The sequence below is a fragment of the Festucalex cinctus genome, chromosome 11, assembly GCF_051991245.1.
Source record: "Festucalex cinctus isolate MCC-2025b chromosome 11, RoL_Fcin_1.0, whole genome shotgun sequence".
Taxonomy (NCBI): Eukaryota; Metazoa; Chordata; class Actinopteri; order Syngnathiformes; family Syngnathidae; genus Festucalex; species Festucalex cinctus.
In genome coordinates, this window is record NC_135421.1 from 18,199,639 (window position 1) to 18,222,236 (window position 22,598).

The following is a 22,598-nucleotide window of genomic DNA, read 5'->3' on the forward strand; positions in this document are numbered from 1 at the left end:
TGTCAATACTGTAAAACAGCCAAAACGAGATTTTAAAAAAGCATTGCAAAGTTTATTATAATTGTATGTGAGAACATATTAATAACACGGTCAAATGCTAATATTTTTTGTATTTCATTTTGGTCAAATGGCGAACAAAACAAATGAACAAATTTGGATTGCGCAAAATCACGCAGTCTTGTTTCTTTTAACGTCTACTTTTGACGTCACAATTTACACGTTCGCTATTGGCTGTGGGACTTCCGTATTTTCCTAACACAAAATGGCACGAAATATCTGGAACAGGACACATGTCCCGATGCCCAGCGCTATTTCCAGCGTCCATGCGAATTTTACGGCAAAAACAGGTTAGAAAATTTGCTCTGATTGTATTGTTATTATTTTTGTGTGCTGTCAGTCCAATCTAACTTATGAAATCGTGTATGGGCGTGTTGTGTGTAAGCCACGTGGGAGTGTGGCGAAAATAGCGTAAGCGTCGCGAAATAAGAAATGGCCAAGTTTGTTGTTTCCAGGCACGATTGTGAAAAACCTGCTGACGGAAATTGACAAAGTTCTTAAAGTACTTCGAAGTAAGTATCTTCAGACGGAAGTTCGAGTTCTGTACGTCTTGCGGTACGATTTCAACAACAGCGCGAGAAGCAACAAAACCTTTCGAGTCCTAAAGCAGGTAAGGGTGCAAGTTCAAATGCAACATCATGCGATGCCTGGCACGAGCTTATTTTCGTATGTCTGATTTATGTCATCCAGCTGGAACAGTGCATTAACAGACTGAAGGAGATGAAGCTGGACGTCGCTCTGCAAAATCTGAAGGAATTGTGCCCCAACATGTCCCAATGGTAGGCACAACCACAATCTCGTGCTATTAACAATTCCAAGCATCCGGGCATTTCTGATCCTTGCTTTTTGTCTGTGACGATCATACAAACCATGCAGGAAGATTTTTATATTTTTCATCACACTTTGAAATCAAAATAATCCTCACAAATCAAATCACAATGATCCAAAGTCTCTTAATGCTTTTCAATGAATGGAGAGATTTCTTTCACTATTTCGACTTATGACGTCATCTCGGAATTGTCAACACACTCGGAACCACACTAAGAAAACAAACAAGAACAGCAAAAATCAACTTGATCAACTTGTAAGTAGTGGTTACGGTGCAAATTCAACTCTTGGGTGTTTCTTGTGTCTGCTTTCAGTTTGCAAAGAGTGAAGGTGGGTGAGGGTGATCTCCCCAGCCAACCCACGCTGGAGTGGCAATGTCTCAAAGTGCTGGGAGCCGCGCAACTGATGAGCTGCGCGTTGAAACGCTGTAGCAGAGCTTTTATGTATCCTTTGCACATGCGCCGCCGCCAGATTAAACAGCAAGTAGGGGCTGCTCGATTATGAAGAAAATCTTCATAATCAAATCTTAGTCGTAATTGAAATCACAACTAGGATCATTTATTTTTATGGTACAAAAGAAAATGTTTAGACATAAAAAATTTTAAGACAAATAAAATTCTTTGCAACACTATAATTATGCAAGTTATTTTTGGATAAAACAATTTATTAAATTTGTTATTTCAAAATTTAATAAAGATGCAAATGTATGAATTGAAACAACAAAAAAAAGGTTTTTATTTTATTTTCTTTTTTTTGGACAATCGTGTAATAATTAAATTTTGATCAATTGCACAGCCCTAAAAAAGTCGACCGAGTCGGATAAGTTGACTTTAAAAATAGGTTGACTGAAAATGTCTTCCTCAAAAACATGTTTGCGCCGTCGTCCGTATTTCTACAAGGACTTTTTATTTTTTATTTTTTATTTTTTATAAAGACACATGCAGTGGACAGGAAGTTATTGAGCTCATTGTAGCTAACAGGCAGCTCGGCTCCACTTTAACTCATTTATTGTTGAAACATCGTATCCAAGTGACTTTTAAGACACTCTTCTATGTGTAATGTAGATATACGGATGTACGTGTGAACAAAATGGTCGTTAGTGTTTACCTTAAATGTAATTCCTAGCGCGCTGATGCTAATCGCGATTGCTACGGTTTAGCATACGCTAATTTTGTTGGTTTTTCATGTTCACACACATAGAAGATAATAAGTAGTTATATACACTCAATTCAACTCATGTAGATATGATGCGTGAACTAAATAATCATGTTTAGCGGTTGTTTACCATTATAAGGTAATAACTAGTGCGCTATTGTTAATCGTGATTTCTAACCGTTTAACATAGGCTAATTTTGTTGCCGTTTAATGTTCATGCACAGACGATAACCAATAATTCGTAGTTATATCCACTCAATTCAATTCATCTAGATATGATGTGTGAACTAAATAATCATGTTTAGTGTTTGTTCACAATTAAATGGTAATAGCTAGTGCGCCGATGCTAATCGCGGTTGCTAACCATTTTGCCTCAGCTAATTTTGTTGGTGTTTAATGTTCACGCACAGAAGATAACAAATAATTAGTTGTTATATCCACTCAATTCAATTCATCTAGATATGATGTGTGAACTACATAATGATGTTTAGCATTTGTTTACCTTTATAAGGTAATCACTAATGCGCTTGCTAACCATTTAGCATAGGCTAATTTTGTTGGTGTTCAGTAATGCATATCTACAGCCAATAATATAAATTCAACTCAGGTTCAACCGTAGTGGATTAAACAAAAAAAAATCATGTGGTTGGGCTGCAATTATTTGATGGAATAATATTTTTAAAAAGATTCAATAGTGACATCCATGCTATCCTTAAATATTCACCCTCAGATTATCCAAGCAGCATATGCGACACGAGTTTATCATCCTGAATATGGTGTTAATCAGCATGTTCAGTCGCTTCTGGTGAGACGTCTCCATTTTTTCCATGTATATTTAAATTGCTTTTTGGATCGTATGCGTCAATTAAACGGCAGTCGCCCACGGTCGTTTCTTGGCCATCAGGATTATTTTCAGAGGAATCCTCACCTGCCTGTCGGCCCTCTACCTGCACCTCTTGGAGCTGCGGGCAGAAGTGACCCTGGCTCGGCCCATGCCCTACCTCACGGACTTCAAGCTGCCCGCTGATATGGCCGACTTCCTCGGCCCTTCTCATGCAGCGTTACTGGATGCGGAGGCGACACCTGACGTCTGCGTCGCAGCTCACGAGGCCGGGAAGGAGAGGCAGAAACCTCCCGTCATGGTCAACCGGCAACTGATGAGGAAGGTGAAAGAAGACCTGGGTGTTGCTGTGCGAAGAGGTGGGAGACGATTGTAGTGTGTGTTTTTTTCCGATTGAACACAATTTTATTTTATTGTATTTTTTAACAAAATATTTATTTATTTTTTTAAAGCAAGTCAGAGTGTTCTGTTACTGGTGAGGTATTTTTAGACCAGACCTGTGAGCTGCTCATGTTGTCCTTTGGGCTAGTAAGTTTTTAGGGCTACCTGTTTTTTTTTCGTTTAGTTTTTTTAAATGTACTTATTTATTTATTTATTTTTTCATTTTTGTAAAGAATAATGCACATTCATCAGAAGACATCCGTGTAACAGCCTTTTGTCTAAACTCTCCGTCCCCCTCCTCCTATTTTGCTCGGCCCTCCCCTCTCTGCTCGCCGAGAAGGAGAGAAACAAAAAAGTAAATGGAAGAGAAGATATATATGCCAATATTGAAACATTAGCTGGGCGGCACGGTAGTCGAGTGGTTAGCACGTCCGCTTCCCAGTTCTGAGGTCTCCGGTTCGAGTCCAGGCTCGGACCTTCCTGGGTGGAGTTTGCATGTTCTCCCCGTGCCCGCGTGGGTCTTCTCCGGGTACTCCGGTCTCCTCCCACATTCCAAAGACATGCATGGCAGGTTAATTGGGCGCTCCGAATTGTCCCTAGGTGTGCGTGTGAGTGTGGATGGTTGTTCGTCTCTGTGTGCCCTGCGATTGGTTGGCAACCAGTCCAGGGTGTCCCCCGCCTACTGCCCAGTGCCAGCTGAGATAGGCGCCAGCAGCCCCCGCGACCCTTGTGAGGAATAAGCGGTCAAGAAAATGGATGGATGGATGAAACATTAGCTTTAAAAAAACAAAAACAAAAAACTATCACTTGATGGCAGCAATGAGCAACAGCTGTTGTAGATGTTTTTTTTTAAATTTTATTTATTTATTTTTTACAAACTGAAAGGAGCATTTTGCATGATCTATAGAAGCCCATTTACAACACATAACTTTGAGCTATTAAACCATAATGACAATTATTATTATTATTATTATTATTGTATTTTTTTTTTAAACCCGGTGAAATGGACCAACAGCAAATTACCAGCTGTCCACATTGTTGTGCGTGGAAACAATAACAATAATTTAAAAAAATGTATTTCAGAGCTGTTGTTGGATGCTAGCGTAAAGCGCGTTCAGACCAATCACAGGACCATAGCAAAGGTATGTAACTGGGCAGCATTCAACGTTTTCCGCCATGCATGTGCTACTGCCTGCTTCTTATCTGATCAAAGTGTCGTCGTGTTATGGTACTGCAGAAGACGATCCTCCCGAACGAACGGCGGCAGTCTGAGAGGGAACGAGTGTGCCACAGACACACCAAGCAAGTAGCCACCTTCAAAAACATGACTTCCAGTCTGGACAAAATGATCATGTGGTGCCAATCTCGCAACATGAATTCAACCAAACGCCGTTTAACCTTCCTGAGGTTGAAGTGCCAGCAAATGAGAAGCGCAGAGGCTGCGGGTGGCAAGTAAGGACGACAAACGTCCGGCAACGCGTCACCGGGCAACACAGAATTGAATGTGATGCATTTTTCGTTTTGCAGCTTGCAGAAGAAGTTGCGGACGTTCAAGCGAGAAACTCGCCGGGTTTTCTGCGGCGTTCGAGGCCCGCTACGGAAGAATACCCGCCCCTCCACTCTGTGCCGGAGGCGGGGCATCTTGAGAATGTCTCTCTCTTCACTTTGGAGACAGTTTAGATCTTCGAAAATGAGAAGTAAAACGACGAAGAGACTCAAGCCAAAGAAGCGTGTGTCATCCATGCTGGCAAACGGTGATTGGTTAAGCAGAGCAACAGCATCCATCTTTAATGATGACTATGATGACATAGATGAGATTTTTGCCTCTGTGGGTGTGTGACTGAGTTAGATTTCTTTGTCAACTAGACAAAGTGAAATTTCTGCAGAAATTCCATGGGAATGCTGAATGCTAATAAAATATTTCCCAAGCGAAGTATTTAACGTGAGCCAACTTGGGTTGTTGAAAATCATGACGGTGTAAATTTGAAGTATTATGTGGGAGTTATTACACGGAAAAAAAGTGTGGACAATAAAAAGACGATTTTGCTTTTAGCATTCCCACAATTAACACGTGCAAGCTCGCAGGTGGGATGGACCCTGACAGGTGACCTGTCAATCATTCACACTGCTGACACATTAAAAGAGACAACCGTTCACATTTGTCATTTTTAGTCTTCAATTAAGTCTTAAATGATGGAATAAAAACTTTTGAATTGCTTGTATTTTATCCTTCCACCAAAACCTTAGACAGTAACAAATTTTCCAACGTGTTTGGAAAGGGGGGGGCATGAGGACTGTCAAGACGCCATCGGACCCCTGCACGATCTACGACGCGCATGCGCAGAAGATCGGCCATCTTGGATCGCCAACTAGAGGTCCAAACACGTTCACACATACAAAATAAACCAGACATTGCGAAAGGTACCAAACATGTGAACGTTTGTTTTTGTTTAGTTTAAATTTTAAAGAGTGAAATATATTAATTTTATTTGAAATAAAAGCAGGTTTGTACCCAACCATGTCTTCTACGAAAGGTAGATTTTGACACACACTGTGTTGGAGGCATATAACAGTGTTTTTTTGTTTTGTTTCTCTTCATGCGATTTCTGAGTTTGACCGCATGGTGGCGCATGTGCCCCCAGGATTAAATGTATTCATTTAAAACACACACACACACACACACACCGCAGACTTACTGTAAAGTACAACAATGCAGACTCACTGTAAATAGGTCAAATGTAAAATGTTCATATTATAGGATTAAAAATAACAGATTTACATTTAAAGCAAAATTCATCGATAATCTATATAGAGGTTAATGTATCGTATTTTTACGAACGCGCAATATCGCACACGCATATAAGGTATTTGTTCTAGTGTGGTTGCCGTAGTTAGCGATCCAAGATGACCGATCTTCTGCGCATGCCCGTAACCGATCGTGCAGGGGGTCACCGATCGCGTCTTGACAATGACGACTGTTGGCCGTTGCTGGTTGACATCCGGAAGGTGTGGCTTTTGTTGCTGGGTCTGCCTTTTTTTTTTTTTTTTTTTTTTTAATTATTACATTTATGTTGGAGGAACCAATGCGTCGATATGGTCCGTTAAGCCAAACTTCCAGATTGCATCGACCAAAGGCAGAAATACAAATCCTGCATTTGGTAAGTTGAGACCATTTGATAAATGTGTTGGGTATGGTTCTAGTTTTGGTCGTTAGCTTCCAAGCTACCTCTTGGTTCCGTTTCCAGACTTACTTTATCTATTAATCACTGTCAAGTTTACTCACTATTGCAACTATTTTAACAGCGACGTGCTAATGAGATTTTAGTTGCATGAAATATATCTTGGAGAAGCAAACTCGAAAATTGTCTACTTATGAATTAACATTGACATAACATAACTAGCGTTGTTGTTAAATAGCAAGTGTAATGTGATATGTATGGTTTATCGATAGTTATGTACACGATCGTGGCTTTTGCTGTGAAATGTTTCCCCACGAAGGTGAATATTTGTGCTAAAAAGTTTTCTTGCTGAGTAGGCGACACACCCAACCGTCCTCCTGCTTTATGAAGCTCATGTGATGTTCAACGTACGGCGAATTGTAATTTAACACCATGATTCGTCGTAAGTCTAAGTAAAGCTACTATTCGTAGTTCACCAAATGATCATAATTAGCTCAAAATTGCGTTAATGTGCAGGTTTGAGTTCATTCTTTAAATGTTAAACTCTCCAGGAGAAAACTATTTGGAATGTGGTCCCGACATACGACATTTAGAGAATACAATTTCTTTTCATTTGATTGTAGATTTATGGTCTCGAAGTATTTTTTTCCACACACCTACAATTCTTACTGCAAATATGACATGTAAACTACTGCATTAGCCTCGGTGTTGTACTTAAAAATTAGAAACGCCGTCGTAAATTGAGGACTCTTTGACACATTATGAGACCTAGGATGCTGTGAGTTACCACAGGACTTGAGTCGTTTCGGTGTATGGCGTGTGGGCAAAACAAAAGCTGACTATAATGGCAAAATAATGGAAGATTCACCACAAAATGTGTTTGTGTGTCTCTTATGTTATGTGACCTGTACAGAAACTAACACGTAAGTTGGGGGCATCGGTTAAAATAAAACGTCGCTGGCTTCTCATTTTCTCATTTTGTTTGTCCATGGAGGTGCAGGTTACAGAGACCTTTTCTAACGCTGTTTGGAAAGTGAGGCGAGGGATTCGGAAGAGTACATACCAGGCTGTCATGTCTGCATTATGTCAACAGGGAGGGAAGTGGCGGTTACCTTCAAATAGCTCTGTTGTGATGGGATTGTCGAGCGTCTTTTCCACTGGCCAGTTTTTTCCAAAGACTTTTTTTTTTTTTTTTTTTTCCGCAGGTGACATCATGTCATGTGTGAAAGGTACCATAGCAGGACCGGGTGTTTGGAACCCGCTAGTTTGCAAAACGTCGCCAGCTATGCCCAAAGTTCAAAGTTTAGCAACCGAGACTCATATCCATGTGTGGTTGTGTTTAATTGACCAATCACATTCTACTTAGGATAGATGAAACTCTGTTGCCATTTCAGAAGCATGTAATTCACCCTAAATAAACCTATGTTGTTCTAGTAGGCTTTTCCTTTACTTTTACTTCATTTCGAGACCCTTTTCACGCACGATTGTGCAAAATGGACGTATCGGAGCTGTTTTAAATACAGAATGAGGCATCTCTGAAAACTTGTAATGGAAAAATTCAGAGTGGACTTCAATCCTCTGTTTCATGTCAGTGCTGTTTTATACAGAATGATGCCTGACAGGAAAATAAATTGTAAAAAAGCTTTTACAGGCAACGTAAAAAGGGGACTAGAGATTGTGATCCAACGTCAGTGACGTCTTACCTCGCAAATTCTGTTCAAAAATCCCCAGTGGGACACTCCAAAAAGTCTTCCAAGAAGAGTTGGACGGTGTCGCAAGAGCAAAAGGGAGGAGAGGCTCCATGTTTGCTTTCTTTTCGATGAAATGGCAAAAGCTTTGCAAAAAAGATCATCAGATGATTCATAGTTGAGAAATGGTCGAATACAACAAAGCGGCTTACGTTATCATCATGTTGGAGCAGTTTTAAGCAAGTCATAGTTATAATTCACTCGATTTCCAAGTTGTGAGCCAGTGAAACTGTAACATGCTCGTAAATGCTGATAAGATTGGCTTCAATGAGTTCCAGCTGGTTGGTTTAAATCATGGATTCCCGTTCATAGGTGGTGTTTTATTTCATAAAGACATCGTGGATGTTTACATTCGTCAGCTGGATATCATAGTATTGGAATTTTTCATTTTAGTTAGTTTGTATTTCGTTTGAGTTTTGTTTTTTGAATTTAAATTTAAATTTTTAGTTCAATTTCGTTGTAATTAGTTTCCATGGTAGTTTTTAAAAAAAAATAGTTTTAGTTATTTAATAAATGCTTAGTTTTAGTTAGTTTCAGTATTATTTTTAGTTTAAAAAAATGTATTGCTCGTGCGCAATATTTAAAAAGCACCATGGTAGCGACGTCATCTGAATGCGCTTTCTATTGGCTGCTGCGAGATGACGTCACTCCTGTGTGACGCACTTTTTCAAAAGTCTTTATTCCAGTCAATATCAAAATAAATCTACTTACAATCATATTTAAAATCATCCCCAAAGGCTCATGCATTCAATTAATCACCAAAGACTAAAAACGGACATTTTTGCTATAATTATAGTTTTAGTTTGGTAAACATAAAATGTTTTTTCAGTTAGTTTTCGTTTTTAAAAAACATTTTTTAAATTTTGTTTTATTAACGAAATTGTTTTTTGAATTTTAGTTTTTATTTGTTCGTTAGTTTTAGTTAACTAAAATAACCTTGCTGTAAAAAAATCTTTTTTTTTTTTTAGTCATCAGAATCCCTTTTTGTCATGTTTTGCTGTTTTTAGATGTCAAAAAAGCAATATATATATATATATATATATATATATATATACATATATATATACACATATACAAATATATATATATATATATATATATATATATATATATATATATATATATATATATATATATATTGGTGCCAAAGTCACAGAGCAGTGACATAGTTTTTTATTTTTTGGGGGGGGGGATACCAATCCATGTTCTACAACGGGACTACTCAAGAACAGAAGAAGAAGGTAGAAGCAAATTTTAATTTTAATTTAATTTAATATTTTTCTGTGCGTGATACTCACAATGCTGAACTAATGCTCTTCTATGTAACTGAATTTCTATTTGTGTTGGGGAGTACTAGTGGGGCTGATTTGGTCAAAGAGCCCTCTGTTGACATCCCTTGGCAATCATCGGTGTCATTAGTATGCATTAGTATGCTGTTGCTAACATTTCCGAGTGGCTGCTTTATACAATCTTTACAAGAGAGACTAATTTGCTCTTAAAATCACCTGACACCTTCTGCGGATGCTTGATTAGGCAAACTCGCATATCTCAAGAGATGGAATTCATTACAGAATACTGTGAAAGATTGTAATGCACAGTTTGGATTGAGACTACCGTACTATTTCTTGAACCATCATTGGCTTCCAAATCTTTTTGCGCTTTTGTTTTTGGTGAATTAAGAGGACTGTGTTGTGACCCACAAGGGAAGATGTTCTCCTTTGTCTCGTTATTTGTCAAATCTACACACTTTCATGTTAAGTCTGTGACTGCCAAACGTTATCCCAAAAACAACCCTGACAGTGCCAGTCGATTTCGAGCATTTGAACTCATTTCAAGGCAAACTGAATATTGTGTGCTATGGTGACATAAGCATGGCGATTAACTACATGAAAGATCGCATTTCCTTTCTTTCATTAGAAAGAAAGTGTTTCTACTTTATTCCGTTCTTTAGTAATCACCATTTGAAAATAGGTAATTTGGGTTACATCAAGCGAAAATGGAAAAAATAAAGAGAAAACAAGCTTGTTGTGAAAAGATACATTTTGTGCACAACAGTGACATTGACACTAATATTTTTTGTTTAGTGACGCTTGTGAATTAGATTAAATGTGACAAAGGCTTTGACCATTCACGTCATCATTGAAAACGTTGTATTTCGTCATGTTTTGTAATTTTGCTACACAGGGAGCTCGTTGAAAAGAGATCCAATGCTACCATCTGGTGGTCATAGTTAGTGGGTGTTTTTCACAACCACGATGACAAAGCAGCGCTGCACAAGATGTTGCATTGAGAAAATGGACAAAAAAAAAAAACTTCAATTAACGTGTTTGGCGGCATTCATTGTGATTTTAGCATATGCTATTAAGCGTTTGTGGCAGTCAAAGAGTTACATCAGGGTTCATTGACTTGCCTTTATTTTAGCGTAAGGCTAATTTATATCACCAAAACACTTATGTCCATCCATCCATCCATTTTCTTGACCGCTTATTCCTCACAAGGGTCGCGGGGGCTGCTGGCGCCTATCTCAGCTGGCTCTGGGCAGTAGGCGGGGGACACCCTGGACTGGTTGCCAACCAATCGCAGGGCACACAGAGACGAACAACTGTCCACACTCACACGCACACCTAGGGACAATTCGGAGCGCCCAATTAACCTGCCATGCATGTCTTTGGAATGTGGGAGGAGACCGGAGTACCCGGAGAAGACCCACGCGGGCACGGGGAGAACATGCAAACTCCACCCAGGAAGGTCCGAGCCTGGACTCGAACCGGAGACCTCAGAACTGGGAAGCGGACGTGCTAACCACTCGACTACCGTGCCGCCCAAAACACTTATGTACACATGTTTATCATCATACAGATTAGTTTTTTATTTCTTCATACAGATTAATTTATTTCTTGAAAAAAAAAAACAAAAGCAAATGATTATTGCTAGAATATTGCAATTATCATAAAAAAAAAAAAATCATCTCGTCTAGTGGCGTCTCATATCTGGCCAGGCCGCTTGTAAGTCAAGGTATCGCAGTCCAATATATTTAGCAGTGAGATTTTGATATTGTAGTGAACTCGCATCATTCGTATAATTATGTATTCATTGTTAGCCCTTGTGGGCGTGACGGCGAGGTACAATAGTTACTTTTAATGGACGCAGCGTTGTCTGGTGCCTAATGGTCCGAAACGTTTACATGATGTGCTACCTTGTAGTAGAAATTGCCTGTTTTACGTGGCCTGCTTTTGGCAGCACACTGGCTTGAGTGTCGTTTGTTGGTTCTGTCGTCTTTCATCACAGTCAGCTGTGGGGTGGTGGTGGGGGGGGGGATCATATTGCATCAATGCTATAGTGGGAGGGAAACTGTCCTAGTTTCAACACACGAGTGAGTCGTCCATGTTGCACTGTTTTATGTATATTTCAGGAGCTCGGTAGTCCAAGTGGTCTCGAGACACCATCTTCCTTATATGGGTCAGGCCTAAATACCATTTCCATTTTTTCCCATTGCTCACACTTCACATTTTTATTTGGACCAGTCCATTTAGACACGTTTCAAGTATTTTGCTGAGCAACCTGAACGTATTATACATCTGATATATTTATTTACCGTATTACAAATGTCTGCACTTGGAAATGGGTCACATTTGAATAATTTAGGTTGACACCTCCCGCCCGTCTCCCCCATGCGTAAAATGCTGAGTCGGGCACGTGTGGGCATCCTGTCCATCAAGTCTTTCACTGACCTGTTTTTGCTAACAAAGGCAGGAAGGACACACGACACGATGGACTCACTTCCTGCTCAGGCAGATGATGCCACACGGTGACACTTGGCACACTTGACCTTTTTCTTTACCTCGTAATGCAAGTCATGTGGCCATGGGCTTTTTGGACAATGACGTATAGTGTGAAGCGATAATACTTGGAGATTACAAGTCGTAATCTCGACGAGGATGTTTACCTTTTGTGTGTTTGGAATTCCGCTGTAGGTTACTTCAGTGGTATGTCTTGTTGTTGGAGTGTTCACTTGCAGAGACATTCTAATCGGCACCAATATATTTGGTCTTTGAATGAATATTAGCAAACTATTTATTCACGTTTTCAGTTAACTTTATAAGAAGAGATGATGCTGAACCTGGGAATCAGAACTCTTTGTACCTTTTTTTTTGTTTTTGTTTGGAAACAAAACAAAAGACACATGAAAGTTTAAGATTGTGGAAAAATGTACTGTATTTCATGTAGACAACTATAGGGAGCTGTGGTATTAAGTTTTCAAGGCGTACTGGTAACCTTGGAAGCACCCTGAACTTTTTGTTAGAATTTTAATACATCTATTGCCTAAAATAAGAACAAAAACATTTTGCAAATCTGAAAAATTGTTCAATTATCATTGCTTTCAGACATTTCAACAACAGTGAGTTAAAAATTGAATATATTTTTTTTGTAGGGGTGTTTAAAAAAAATCGATTCGGCAATATATCACGATATTACAGCTCACAATTCTTGAATCGATTCAATAGGTGGCCAAATCGATTTTTTAAATTTCCATTTTTGATGGAAAAATATTCAGCAAAATGTCTTACTTAGAGTAACGGTTCACACTAGGGGTGTTAAAAAAAAAAAATCGATTCGGCGATATATCGCGATACTACATCGCGCGATTCTCGAATCGATTCAATAATCGGCAGAATCGATTTTTTTTTTTTTTTTAGGATTCACACCTTGAGCATGGAAGAATGTTATATGAACGGAACATTAAGCCTTAATATTTTATTTTAATGCTGTTCAAACATGAAACAGATTACAACCTCTATAAGACTGAAATTTCAGATAAATAAATAATACATTTTCATATAAATCTTACACTGTACAAGCTTACTGATTAGTATTTTCTAAATTTGAATGAAAAAAAATCGCAACAATCGACTTATAAATTCGTATCGGGATTAATCGGTATCGAATCGAATCGTGACCTGTGAATCGTGATACGAATCGAATCGTGACCTGTGAATCGTGATACGAATCGAATCGTCAGGTACGAGGCAATTCACACCCCTAGTTCACACCTTAATCATGAAGAAATGTTATATTAATGGAACATTAAGCCTTAATATTTTATTTCAATGCCGTTCAAACATGAAACAGATTATAACCTGTTTGTTAAATACAGTGGCTCACAGTTATAATACTGAAGTCTGAGATAAATAAATACATATTCATACAAATCTTGCAGTGTACATGTACAAGTTTACTGATTAGCATTTTCTAAATATGAGTACAAAAAAATCGCTACAATTGACAAATAAATCTGCACCGGGATTAATCGATATCGAATCGTGACCTATGAATAGTGATACCAATTGAATCATCAGGTACTAGGCAATTCACACCCCTAATTTTTTTTTGTAATTTTATGTCAAAATATCATACCCACTCTTACTGAAATTAAATTTAATATCAGCTTAAAATATTGGTTATTGGCTCCCTGAATTAATAATCGGTTTATATTTGTAACCGATGTAAAATGCGTTCCCTTGCTATAACGCGGTTCACTTTTTGGTGCAATTTTTGATTTTTTTTTTTTTTTTTTTTACAGTAGTGTAACATTGATAATTTTTAAATAAGAGAGAAATGGGGGGAAAATGTAAATGCCTCAATGATAAGTGTATAAACTGTTTGGTGTGGGGTTTGAACATGTATAATAAATGTATAACATAAAGCTAACTACTTTTGGGGATTTCATTTATTGCGGGTATTTTTTGGAACCTAACCCGTGCGGAAATCGAGGGAACACTGCATTTCTGATAGAATGTTAAATGACACAGATGTGCCTTGATAAATGATTGGACTTAATGAGTATTTTGGTGCTGCAACCCATCATTTGGCTGATTTTCCTGAAAAGTACTGCAAGATATGTGTTAAAATGAGGCCAATTATACCCGATAATCATCTTTGTAAACCTTTATAAAAATAGATCAAATCAAACGACCAATGTATAATTTGCCTGGAATGAATTGCCGAGGGCCGTCTTGATTCGTTTGTTTACACCTCATCGACTGAAACAACCTCACAGTTGGTGGACGTAATCCATTTGTCGGATTCAGGAGTCGGTGTCAATCAAACAGGAAGATTGAAGATTTTTTTTTTTTTTTCTTGTGGTTCTGAACGGTGCGCTTGTCATTCGCAGGTTGCGCCAGGAGTGCCGAGAAGTCTTGAGTGCGGGCGTGTCCGAGCGAGGCCGCGACCTCTTCCCCGACGATGGCTACCGGTAAAAGTAAAAACCAGAGTTCCCTTGCTCTGCACAAGGTGATCATGGTGGGCAGTGGCGGTGTGGGCAAGTCGGCGCTCACCCTGCAGTTTATGTATGATGAGGTAAGTTTTTGGTCATTTCAAATCAAACTTTATTTATATAGCACATTTCATACATGCAATCGCAACTCATATTTTTCTTAAATAATTAACAAGTGAACTAAAACAAAAGACTGGCCATTAAACATTTTCCACAATTTATATGACATTTCCAACATTGTTTTACTACCTAGAAGTGAAGTGGGGCATATCGCTGTTAACGTCTTTTGATATGAAGTGTTGGGAACCTCCCACTAGTGTTTACAAAGTGGAATGTGATTTCTTTGTTGCTCCTCCTTGTTGACAAATTTGCTTATTTTCTTATCATTGTTTTGTATTAAGTTACACTAAAATTGCTTTCTTATGGCATGACATTGCTGAACAATCTCTTCAATTCCCTTTTTGCCCTCGTACTAAAAGAGCATTAGCACAATTTTAGCACGTAAGCTAACATGCCGTTGTGAACAACGATTGTTGACGCCGACGGATATTGTTATTGTACTACAAGTTGTTCCTCATCAAGTGTCAGTTGTGTGCATGTCCCCATTGTTAGGGTCACTGACAAAATGTCGACTTCCTCAATGTCGTTGAATTTAGGACATTCAGGCCAAGTCAGCCAATATATGCATGTTTTTTTGTTTTGTTTTGTTTTTAAATCGCAATACTATACTACTATTCTCAGAATTGTCACTGTCATGCGCGAAGGATGAAGAATTGAAGCACATTTGACTTTTTTGTGTTTTTTTTTGTTTTTTTTGTTTTGCTAAAATTAGCCTGTTTCGAGGTGGTTGACATGTCTCTTGCACCTGAGTCACTGTTTGCCCCACCTACATACTACTGGGCCAATTGTGAGTCCAGGTTTTGTTACCATGGCGACTAGGGGAGTGAGAAACATGAGACGTGTGTGCACTTTGAGCATCAGCTCTTACAAAAACTAAAAAACAAAAAACAAACAGCTGTGAAGTGCATGTGAATCTCCGCAAAGGCGGCGGGTCTTGTTTTCACTCGTGGAGGCAGCACTTCATCACCAAGCTGCTGAATCACTCATTTAAAATGTGAAGAGGAAATGCGCGGTATCGTCGCCAGTTTGTGGAGGACTACGAGCCCACCAAGGCGGACAGCTACAGGAAGAAAGTGGTCCTGGACGGAGAGGAGGTCCAGATCGACATCCTGGACACGGCCGGCCAGGAGGACTACGCCGCCATCCGGGACAACTATTTTCGAAGCGGCGAGGGCTTCCTGCTCGTCTTCTCCATCACCGAGCACGAGTCGTTCGCGGCCACTGCGGAATTCAGGTGCTCGTCCGACCGACCGCCCGTCAGGTTTCCATCCTGGATCATTTGAACAAACGTTTGCGTGCGCTCGCAGGGAGCAGATCCTGCGAGTGAAGGCGGAGGAGGACAAGATCCCGCTCCTGCTGGTGGGCAATAAGTCGGACCTGGAGGACCGTCGGCAGGTGTCCGTGGACGAGGCCCGCGGGAAGGCCGACGAGTGGGCGGTGCAGTACGTTGAGACGTCCGCCAAGACCAGGGCCAATGTTGATAAGGTGATTATTCTCGCACGCACACAAAAACAGAAGAATAAATATATGAACAATTAATATTATTGTGGCTTATTATTATGATTAATAATAATATATACGTTATTTGTAATTATTATTATTATTATTATTATTTGATAGTGACATCACTAGCCATAATGATAATAATATATACTTATATTTATATGTATTTATATTTGTTAATAATAATAATAATAATAATAATAATTATTATTATTATTATTATTATTTGATAGTGACATCACTAGCCATAATAATATAGTGTATTTGTAAATTATTATTATTATTATTATTATTTGTAAAGTCTTCTTATTATAATTATTCGATAGTGACATCATTAGCTATAAAAATAATATATATTTATTTATAACTGTTTATTATTATTGTGGGTAGTGCTGTCACTATCGAATATTTTTAAAATCAATTATCCTGTTGATTATTCCATCAAATAATCGAATCTCGTTCGCGACATGAATGAGGTCAATAACTTCCTGTTCCCGTCTTCTTCATGTATAGTGGATGACTGCCCTCTACTGGTTAAGTGATGAACACCTTAAACCGAGTGGCATGTTAGATTTTTGGAATAATAATTACAACCCACGGTTTTTTTTTTTTTTTTTTTTTTTTTTTTTTTTTTTTTTTTTTAATTAAGCACATTGAGAACTTATTTTCTTGTGTTTTGGGGAAGCTCAATGTGCTGTAGGTTTTTAAGTTGACATTCGCCATTCAGCCACTAGGTAGTGTACTAACAGAAGAAATAAAGAGATTATCACAGTCGCCATTCAATACTACAGCATCTGCAAAAAATAAAAAATAAAAAAAACCTGTGATGTTCCTGGCTGAGCTGTGAGCGACTGTATGCACACACACAACCTTGAAGTGTTCCCCTTGTATGTGTAGCTATGTGTGTTTTTGGCTGCCCACTTTAGGTTTTCTTTGACCTGATGCGTGACATCCGGGAGAAGAAAATGTCTGAGAACAAGGATAAAAATGGGAAAGGGAAGAACAAGAAGAATAAGAAGAGCTTCAGAGAGAGATGTTGTCTACTCTGAAATCCTCACGGACCCTCATTAATGACACGCAAAACAACTGCCCAGTTTTTTTTTTTTTTTTTTTTGTGCCATTCAATTCAAATGTACATTTTTATACAACTTGTACGAGTTGCGTATGTCAACTACTTAAATGTTGCTTGATGCCATTTGGGCTGCTGCGCCATCGGAAGCTAACCACGGACAGACGGATGGGTCTGAACCATCGACCAAACTGCCAGTGACACTAACTCTAATTTTTGGGACGTCCTTTTTGTATCGGGGACACCGAGACGCAAACTGCCTTTGATTGTCTCCGGTGTATTTTATTTTTATTTTTTTGCTATCTCAATCTGAATCAACATTGTGGATTGCCTTCTTACTTTACTGCAAACTAACTCTAATGGTCCTGCCTGTCAATGTTAAACCAAATTTACAGCAAACCTAATGTCTTGTTATGATGAATTTGCCTTTTCTAGCCACTGCAAAATAATGTTTGGATCATGTGTTGTGGTTGTTTTTTTTAAATCTGGTGCTCCTCATATATTGTCATTCTGTGCACTTTTACTGACCGTTTCCTACGAGGGGTCAAGTTTGGAGTGACTATTCTTTCTTTTGAAGAACGTGCACTACAGAGGTTGCCACAAAAAAAAAAAAATGTTCAAACAATTTCAGTGGCAGAATGTATGTATTTTAGCCCACTAACTTTTTCTTAACTATACGGAAAATGTAACTTTTCCAACATTGTTTGTACTTCCCCCCCCCTGCCTCAATTTGCCTTTTTCCACCCCACTACTGTGACTGTTTTTATTTCTATCCTGTGAGCATTGCTGAATAAACGTGTTTTTATATATACGGAATATAAATACTGGATATGAATTTCTTTCAAAGCCGTTCTGAAGTTATAATTTGACGTTTGGTTCTCTCACAATAACCACAAATGACTGCAAAGTTGCATATTGCTTGAAATCAGAGAAGACTTTTATGAAACCTTTTGAGGCACCCTGTAAAAAAAAGTAGCATATTGATCCCCTGCAGACAAATTGTGACGGATGTTCCTGCTATTGAAATGTGATGCAGAAGTTGCTTTGTTACCTGTGATTCGTTCTATTGTCTATTGTACGGCAAAAGTTGTTGTAGCACCCTCATTTGACAGTGACAAACTGCCACCCATTTGTACAAGCTCATTGTTATCCTACATGGAAGAATTTGTGCATCCCATTGCTGAAATCCTTCACAGAAACCGTTTCCAAAACAGGGTGAGGATAGAAAATGTCCCCTGGCAGTATGCAAAAGAACAACGGAAATACCACAGACTTAATGTATTAGTAAGAGTCTTCTGTAACCAAACATAGAACTCATTTTTTTTTGTGTGTTTGCCACTTAAGGGCTCGTTTGTGTCTTTTACTCAAAGGGGAATTTACCCCGACCTAGTTCACTGACTCTCGTGAGTGTACCAATAGTGATACATGGGCTCCCCCTAGTGGCACATAAAGACAAAACACTGAATTCAATTACATTATGTTCAAACATAACTTTTAGTGTTTTACTCCCATGTATATCATGGCTCTCAACCTCAAATGCCTGTTTTTAATTCTCAATTAAACCAGTCGTAAAATGTGGACACAACAACAAATCATTTTTAACCACTCAGACAAAACCTGACAAAGCAGTTTCCTCACTCGTCAGCCTCATTCCAAGGGCAATGCTGGCATACATAAACCGACTGACCCACTCAACAATTGTCATGTTGTCATGACAACTAACCCTAAAATGACTGAGCTATGGTGCCCCAACGTACTCTTATGTTGGCTAATACTAGCGAACTAACGTTAGCTTTAAACAGAGCAATGACTGAGGCATGAGAGGATCTTTGAACCACTCTTGTAACTAGACTAAGTGCAATTTCTAGAGAAATTGCGTGGGAATGCTGAAAGCTGAATGCTAAGCTGAATGCTAATGAAGGAAATTGAAAGATGAATTATATGAAAATTACAAAGTAATTAACTATTAATTACTAGTAGTAAGAGGAGTAGTAGTATTACTAGTAACTATTAATTACTACTAGTAGTAATAGTACTAGTAGTACTAGGTATTAAGTAGTAACTTGTAGTTAAAAGGATTGTGGCATTGTATGTAATTGTAGTGAACATTGATGTATGAAGCTGAAGGAAGGGATTGATAATGCCTGTAACCACGTTTTATTTACAGAATGGATGGATTGCCTTCGGGTTCGTATATTCATTTGTTTATGTAAAACAATTGCACAATGATCTTTTCTGAAATGAAACTTGGGGGAGCTGCTAATGCTGATCAGTTGTTTGAATGGAAGTGGGTGTGGAATGTGGGACTTAGAAAAAATTCAGTGTCAGTCCCATTGAAAATGAATGAGCAAAAGTTGATCTCTAATGTTAAATTGTGTGAGTACTGTCAGTAATGTGGAATCAATCCATATGTTCCCAAGAAGGCGTGAATTTTTGAAGTAAGTTGAAATTTGAATGGTGTAAATCTGAAATATTATATGGGAGTTGTTTGACGGCAAAAAAGTGTGGTGAATAAAATGTGCTTGTAATAATAACTAGACTAAGTGCAATTTCTGGAGAAATTGCATGGGAATGCTGAAAGCTGAATGCAAAGAGTTTGAATGCATGTGGAATGCTTATTAAATAAATTGAGAGACATATTATGAAATGATGACCTCCTGGTTACTGGACAATGAGTTTTACCAACTGTGCCACCAAGCAGTATCAGACATCTGGTAATGACGGTGAGTTATATGTACGGAAGTGAGCGTGGAAAGTGATACTTTAAAAAAGTTCAATGCCTCTCCCATTGAAAATGTATGGAGAAAAGTTGATATTAAACGTTAAATTGTGCAAATACTGTAAGTAATGTGGAATCAGACGATATATACCCCGGGAGGCGTGAATTTTTTTTAAGCTAGTTGAAATTTGAACAGTGTAAATTGGAGGTATTATGTGGGAGTTGTTACGCGGCAAAAAAAAAAGTGTGGAGAATAAAAATCACAATAATATATGTGGGAATGCTTCCCACAATGATTCCACATGAATTGCTGCTAGAATTTGTAACAAGATCCCTGACCATATCCAGTCAGAAAACGAGTAGTCCCCTTTTTAGTGGCGCCCTCTGGTGGGGAAGACAATTTCAGGGTGACAACCAGAAAACAAAATGTCAGCCCTCCTGATGGGCACATTTACCCGCCCGCCCGACATGCTTGCACCCGTCCCCCTTCCCGCTTCCCCCGCTAAGTAGGCAGATTAGGTGGCCCGTTAAACTCGCGCGGGAAGGAAGGCACTTATTTGGAAATGTATGAAAGGGCAAAGTGAGGCAAGCCTAATGACCGATGCGGTGTCATCGGCGCACTCCAAGGTCTTTAATCATGTGCAGAGAGGGGGGCCCCCGTCCTCTGAGTAACCCTCATTATATCGCAGCTAATGTTGGAGATGAGGATGCTCAAGTGATAAAACACCGTCACGCTCCTTCATTATGCGCAAAGAGAAACGCACTCGGCGGAATTGGCGCTCGACCTGCAAGATAAATGCAACGGACAGAGAATAACTTCTATTTTAGCAACTTTGCTGCCGCTGCTGCTGTTGTCTCTGAGGAGCGGCTGTTCTCTCCTCGACCGGTAGATGGCAGTCTTGCTTTTCCTTTCAGTCCGTGCCAACAATTTCTGTGACTTGCTTATTTTTCTTCCTCTGTTGAGACTCATTCACCGCGGTGACGATTGACTAAGTAAATGGCAGTGATTCAATGTTATTGATCCTTCAAATAAAAACTTGAGGATTGATTGAGGACTTTTTTTTTTTTTTTTGTCTAGTGTTTCTGGCTTCATATTTTGTACTGACATATTCATTTGGTAGGCCAGGGAATATTATCCCGTTAGTAATTTCTCACTGTTAGCTAAAACGCGCGTATGGCATTTCATTCACACTTGCGGGGAACACAAGAGGAAAATGACAATAGTCGGAAATCAGGCAAGTGCTCGGACATTTTGGTGGCAAGTGCTTAAGCCAAAAAAAAGTGTACTTATCACCAAAATAAGAGGGGGGGAAAAAAACCACCGTGATAGGATACAATATTTCTAACTTATCTGAACACTTTTTTAAAATTCATGGCGTGAGTGGAGAGAAGCTAGGAGGTGAAACGGCAACAAGGAGAATAGGACATTATTTACCCCCAAACATTTTTGAGTAAATTTGTTACTTAAGAAGAAGTATGTATCACACTGGTAGTCTTAAACATTAATCCGTACCCAAGAAGTCTCTCTCTAACGCGATCACAATGCACCTGTGTCGGTGTAAAATGTGATGTCTGCCAGATTGTATCGGGGTCGCCTGCAGATGACGTCACGCTACAGGATTGTCCGGAAATGGGCTCTTTGCACAGCTCAACTACTTCCTGAACTGAATACCACGTTTTTGTTTACTGTCTTTCATTTGTGGACAAACTGATTAACCCAGGTGTGCCTGGCCAGTGTTGTTGTAGTTACTGAGATCAGGCACACCTGGATTAATCAACTTGTCTACTCATGAAAAACAGGAAATGAGGACTGGTGTTGAGTTCAGGAAGTAGTGGATTTTGTGCAAAGAGCCCATTGTCCGTTTACAATGGGGTATATGCCACGGAAGAGGCGGGACGTGATTTTGCACATCAGTTTATTTCCGGTCTGGGTTGCGAACGCGCAACCGAGGGGCACAAAGTTGGAAGCACACCTTTTTTTGACGCAGCCCACACGTCGCAAACCGAACCGGAAACAAACTGATGTGCAAAAAACAGTCCCGCCTCTTCCGTGGCATATACCCCATTGTTCAAAATAACAAAATTTATGGACTAAAATTGTAAAAACGTAAATAAACCTAAAAATATAAAAGCATGATACTTGAAAATAAAAATAAAAAATAGATTGAAGCGCCTTCGCACTTGTCGGGTGATGTCAGTGCAGCAGCGCTAACGAAGTTAGCTTCAGTTTGGTTTCTTTTGAGCTGTTAACAAATCAATCACAATAACAAAAAACAGTCTTAATGATAATAGAACACATTAACAATCTAAACTGACAATATTTGTTCACATCTGAGACAATTATTTTGTGTATTTATCATTTAGTCAATCTCTTTTATTATTTATTCAATATATTTTGGATTTATATTCTTAGGTTTATTTATCCATCCATCCATTTTCTGAACCGCTTTTCCTTACAAGGGACAAGGGAGTGCTGGAGCCTATCCCAGCCGGCTTCGAGCAGTAGGCGGGGTACAATTTAAACTGATTGCCAGCCAATCCAGGTAGGTTTATATACGTTTTTACAATTTTAGTCCCAACATTTTGTTATTTAAATTACAGCTTTATATTTTCTTTCCAATGTTTGATGTCAATTGGATAATTTCCAGCCAATCCTGTAGCGGGATGTGTTCGTTAGGTGACCCCGATACGATCTGGCAGTCTGATCACATCTTACACCGACAC

General features: G+C 38.9%; 2 protein-coding genes across 3 annotated transcripts; both read left to right on the plus strand.

The window, feature by feature from the left end:
* The first annotated feature begins 226 nt into the window (after positions 1–226).
* rmp64 (ribonuclease MRP subunit p64) lies at positions 227–5,478 on the plus strand. 2 transcript variants are annotated; one of them, XM_077537700.1, is made up of 9 exons: positions 227–347; positions 513–667; positions 748–836; positions 1,200–1,328; positions 2,771–2,845; positions 2,945–3,240; positions 4,346–4,404; positions 4,476–4,714; positions 4,790–5,478. In XM_077537700.1, the coding sequence occupies exons 1-9, from the start codon at positions 263–265 to the stop codon at positions 5,100–5,102; spliced, it is 1,440 nt and encodes a 479-aa protein (XP_077393826.1). In that variant the 5' UTR covers positions 227–262; the 3' UTR covers positions 5,103–5,478. The 2 variants fall into 2 exon arrangements, with proteins under 2 accessions (XP_077393826.1, XP_077393827.1); XM_077537701.1 differs by having other exon boundaries at positions 4,500–4,714.
* A 781-nt stretch (positions 5,479–6,259) lies between these two features.
* Positions 6,260–19,665, plus strand: LOC144030577 (ras-related protein Ral-B). The gene is made up of 5 exons (XM_077537007.1): positions 6,260–6,420; positions 14,362–14,546; positions 15,609–15,817; positions 15,891–16,068; positions 17,013–19,665. The coding sequence occupies exons 2-5, from the start codon at positions 14,433–14,435 to the stop codon at positions 17,133–17,135; spliced, it is 624 nt and encodes a 207-aa protein (XP_077393133.1). The 5' UTR covers positions 6,260–6,420; positions 14,362–14,432; the 3' UTR covers positions 17,136–19,665.
* The last annotated feature ends 2,933 nt before the right edge of the window (positions 19,666–22,598 follow it).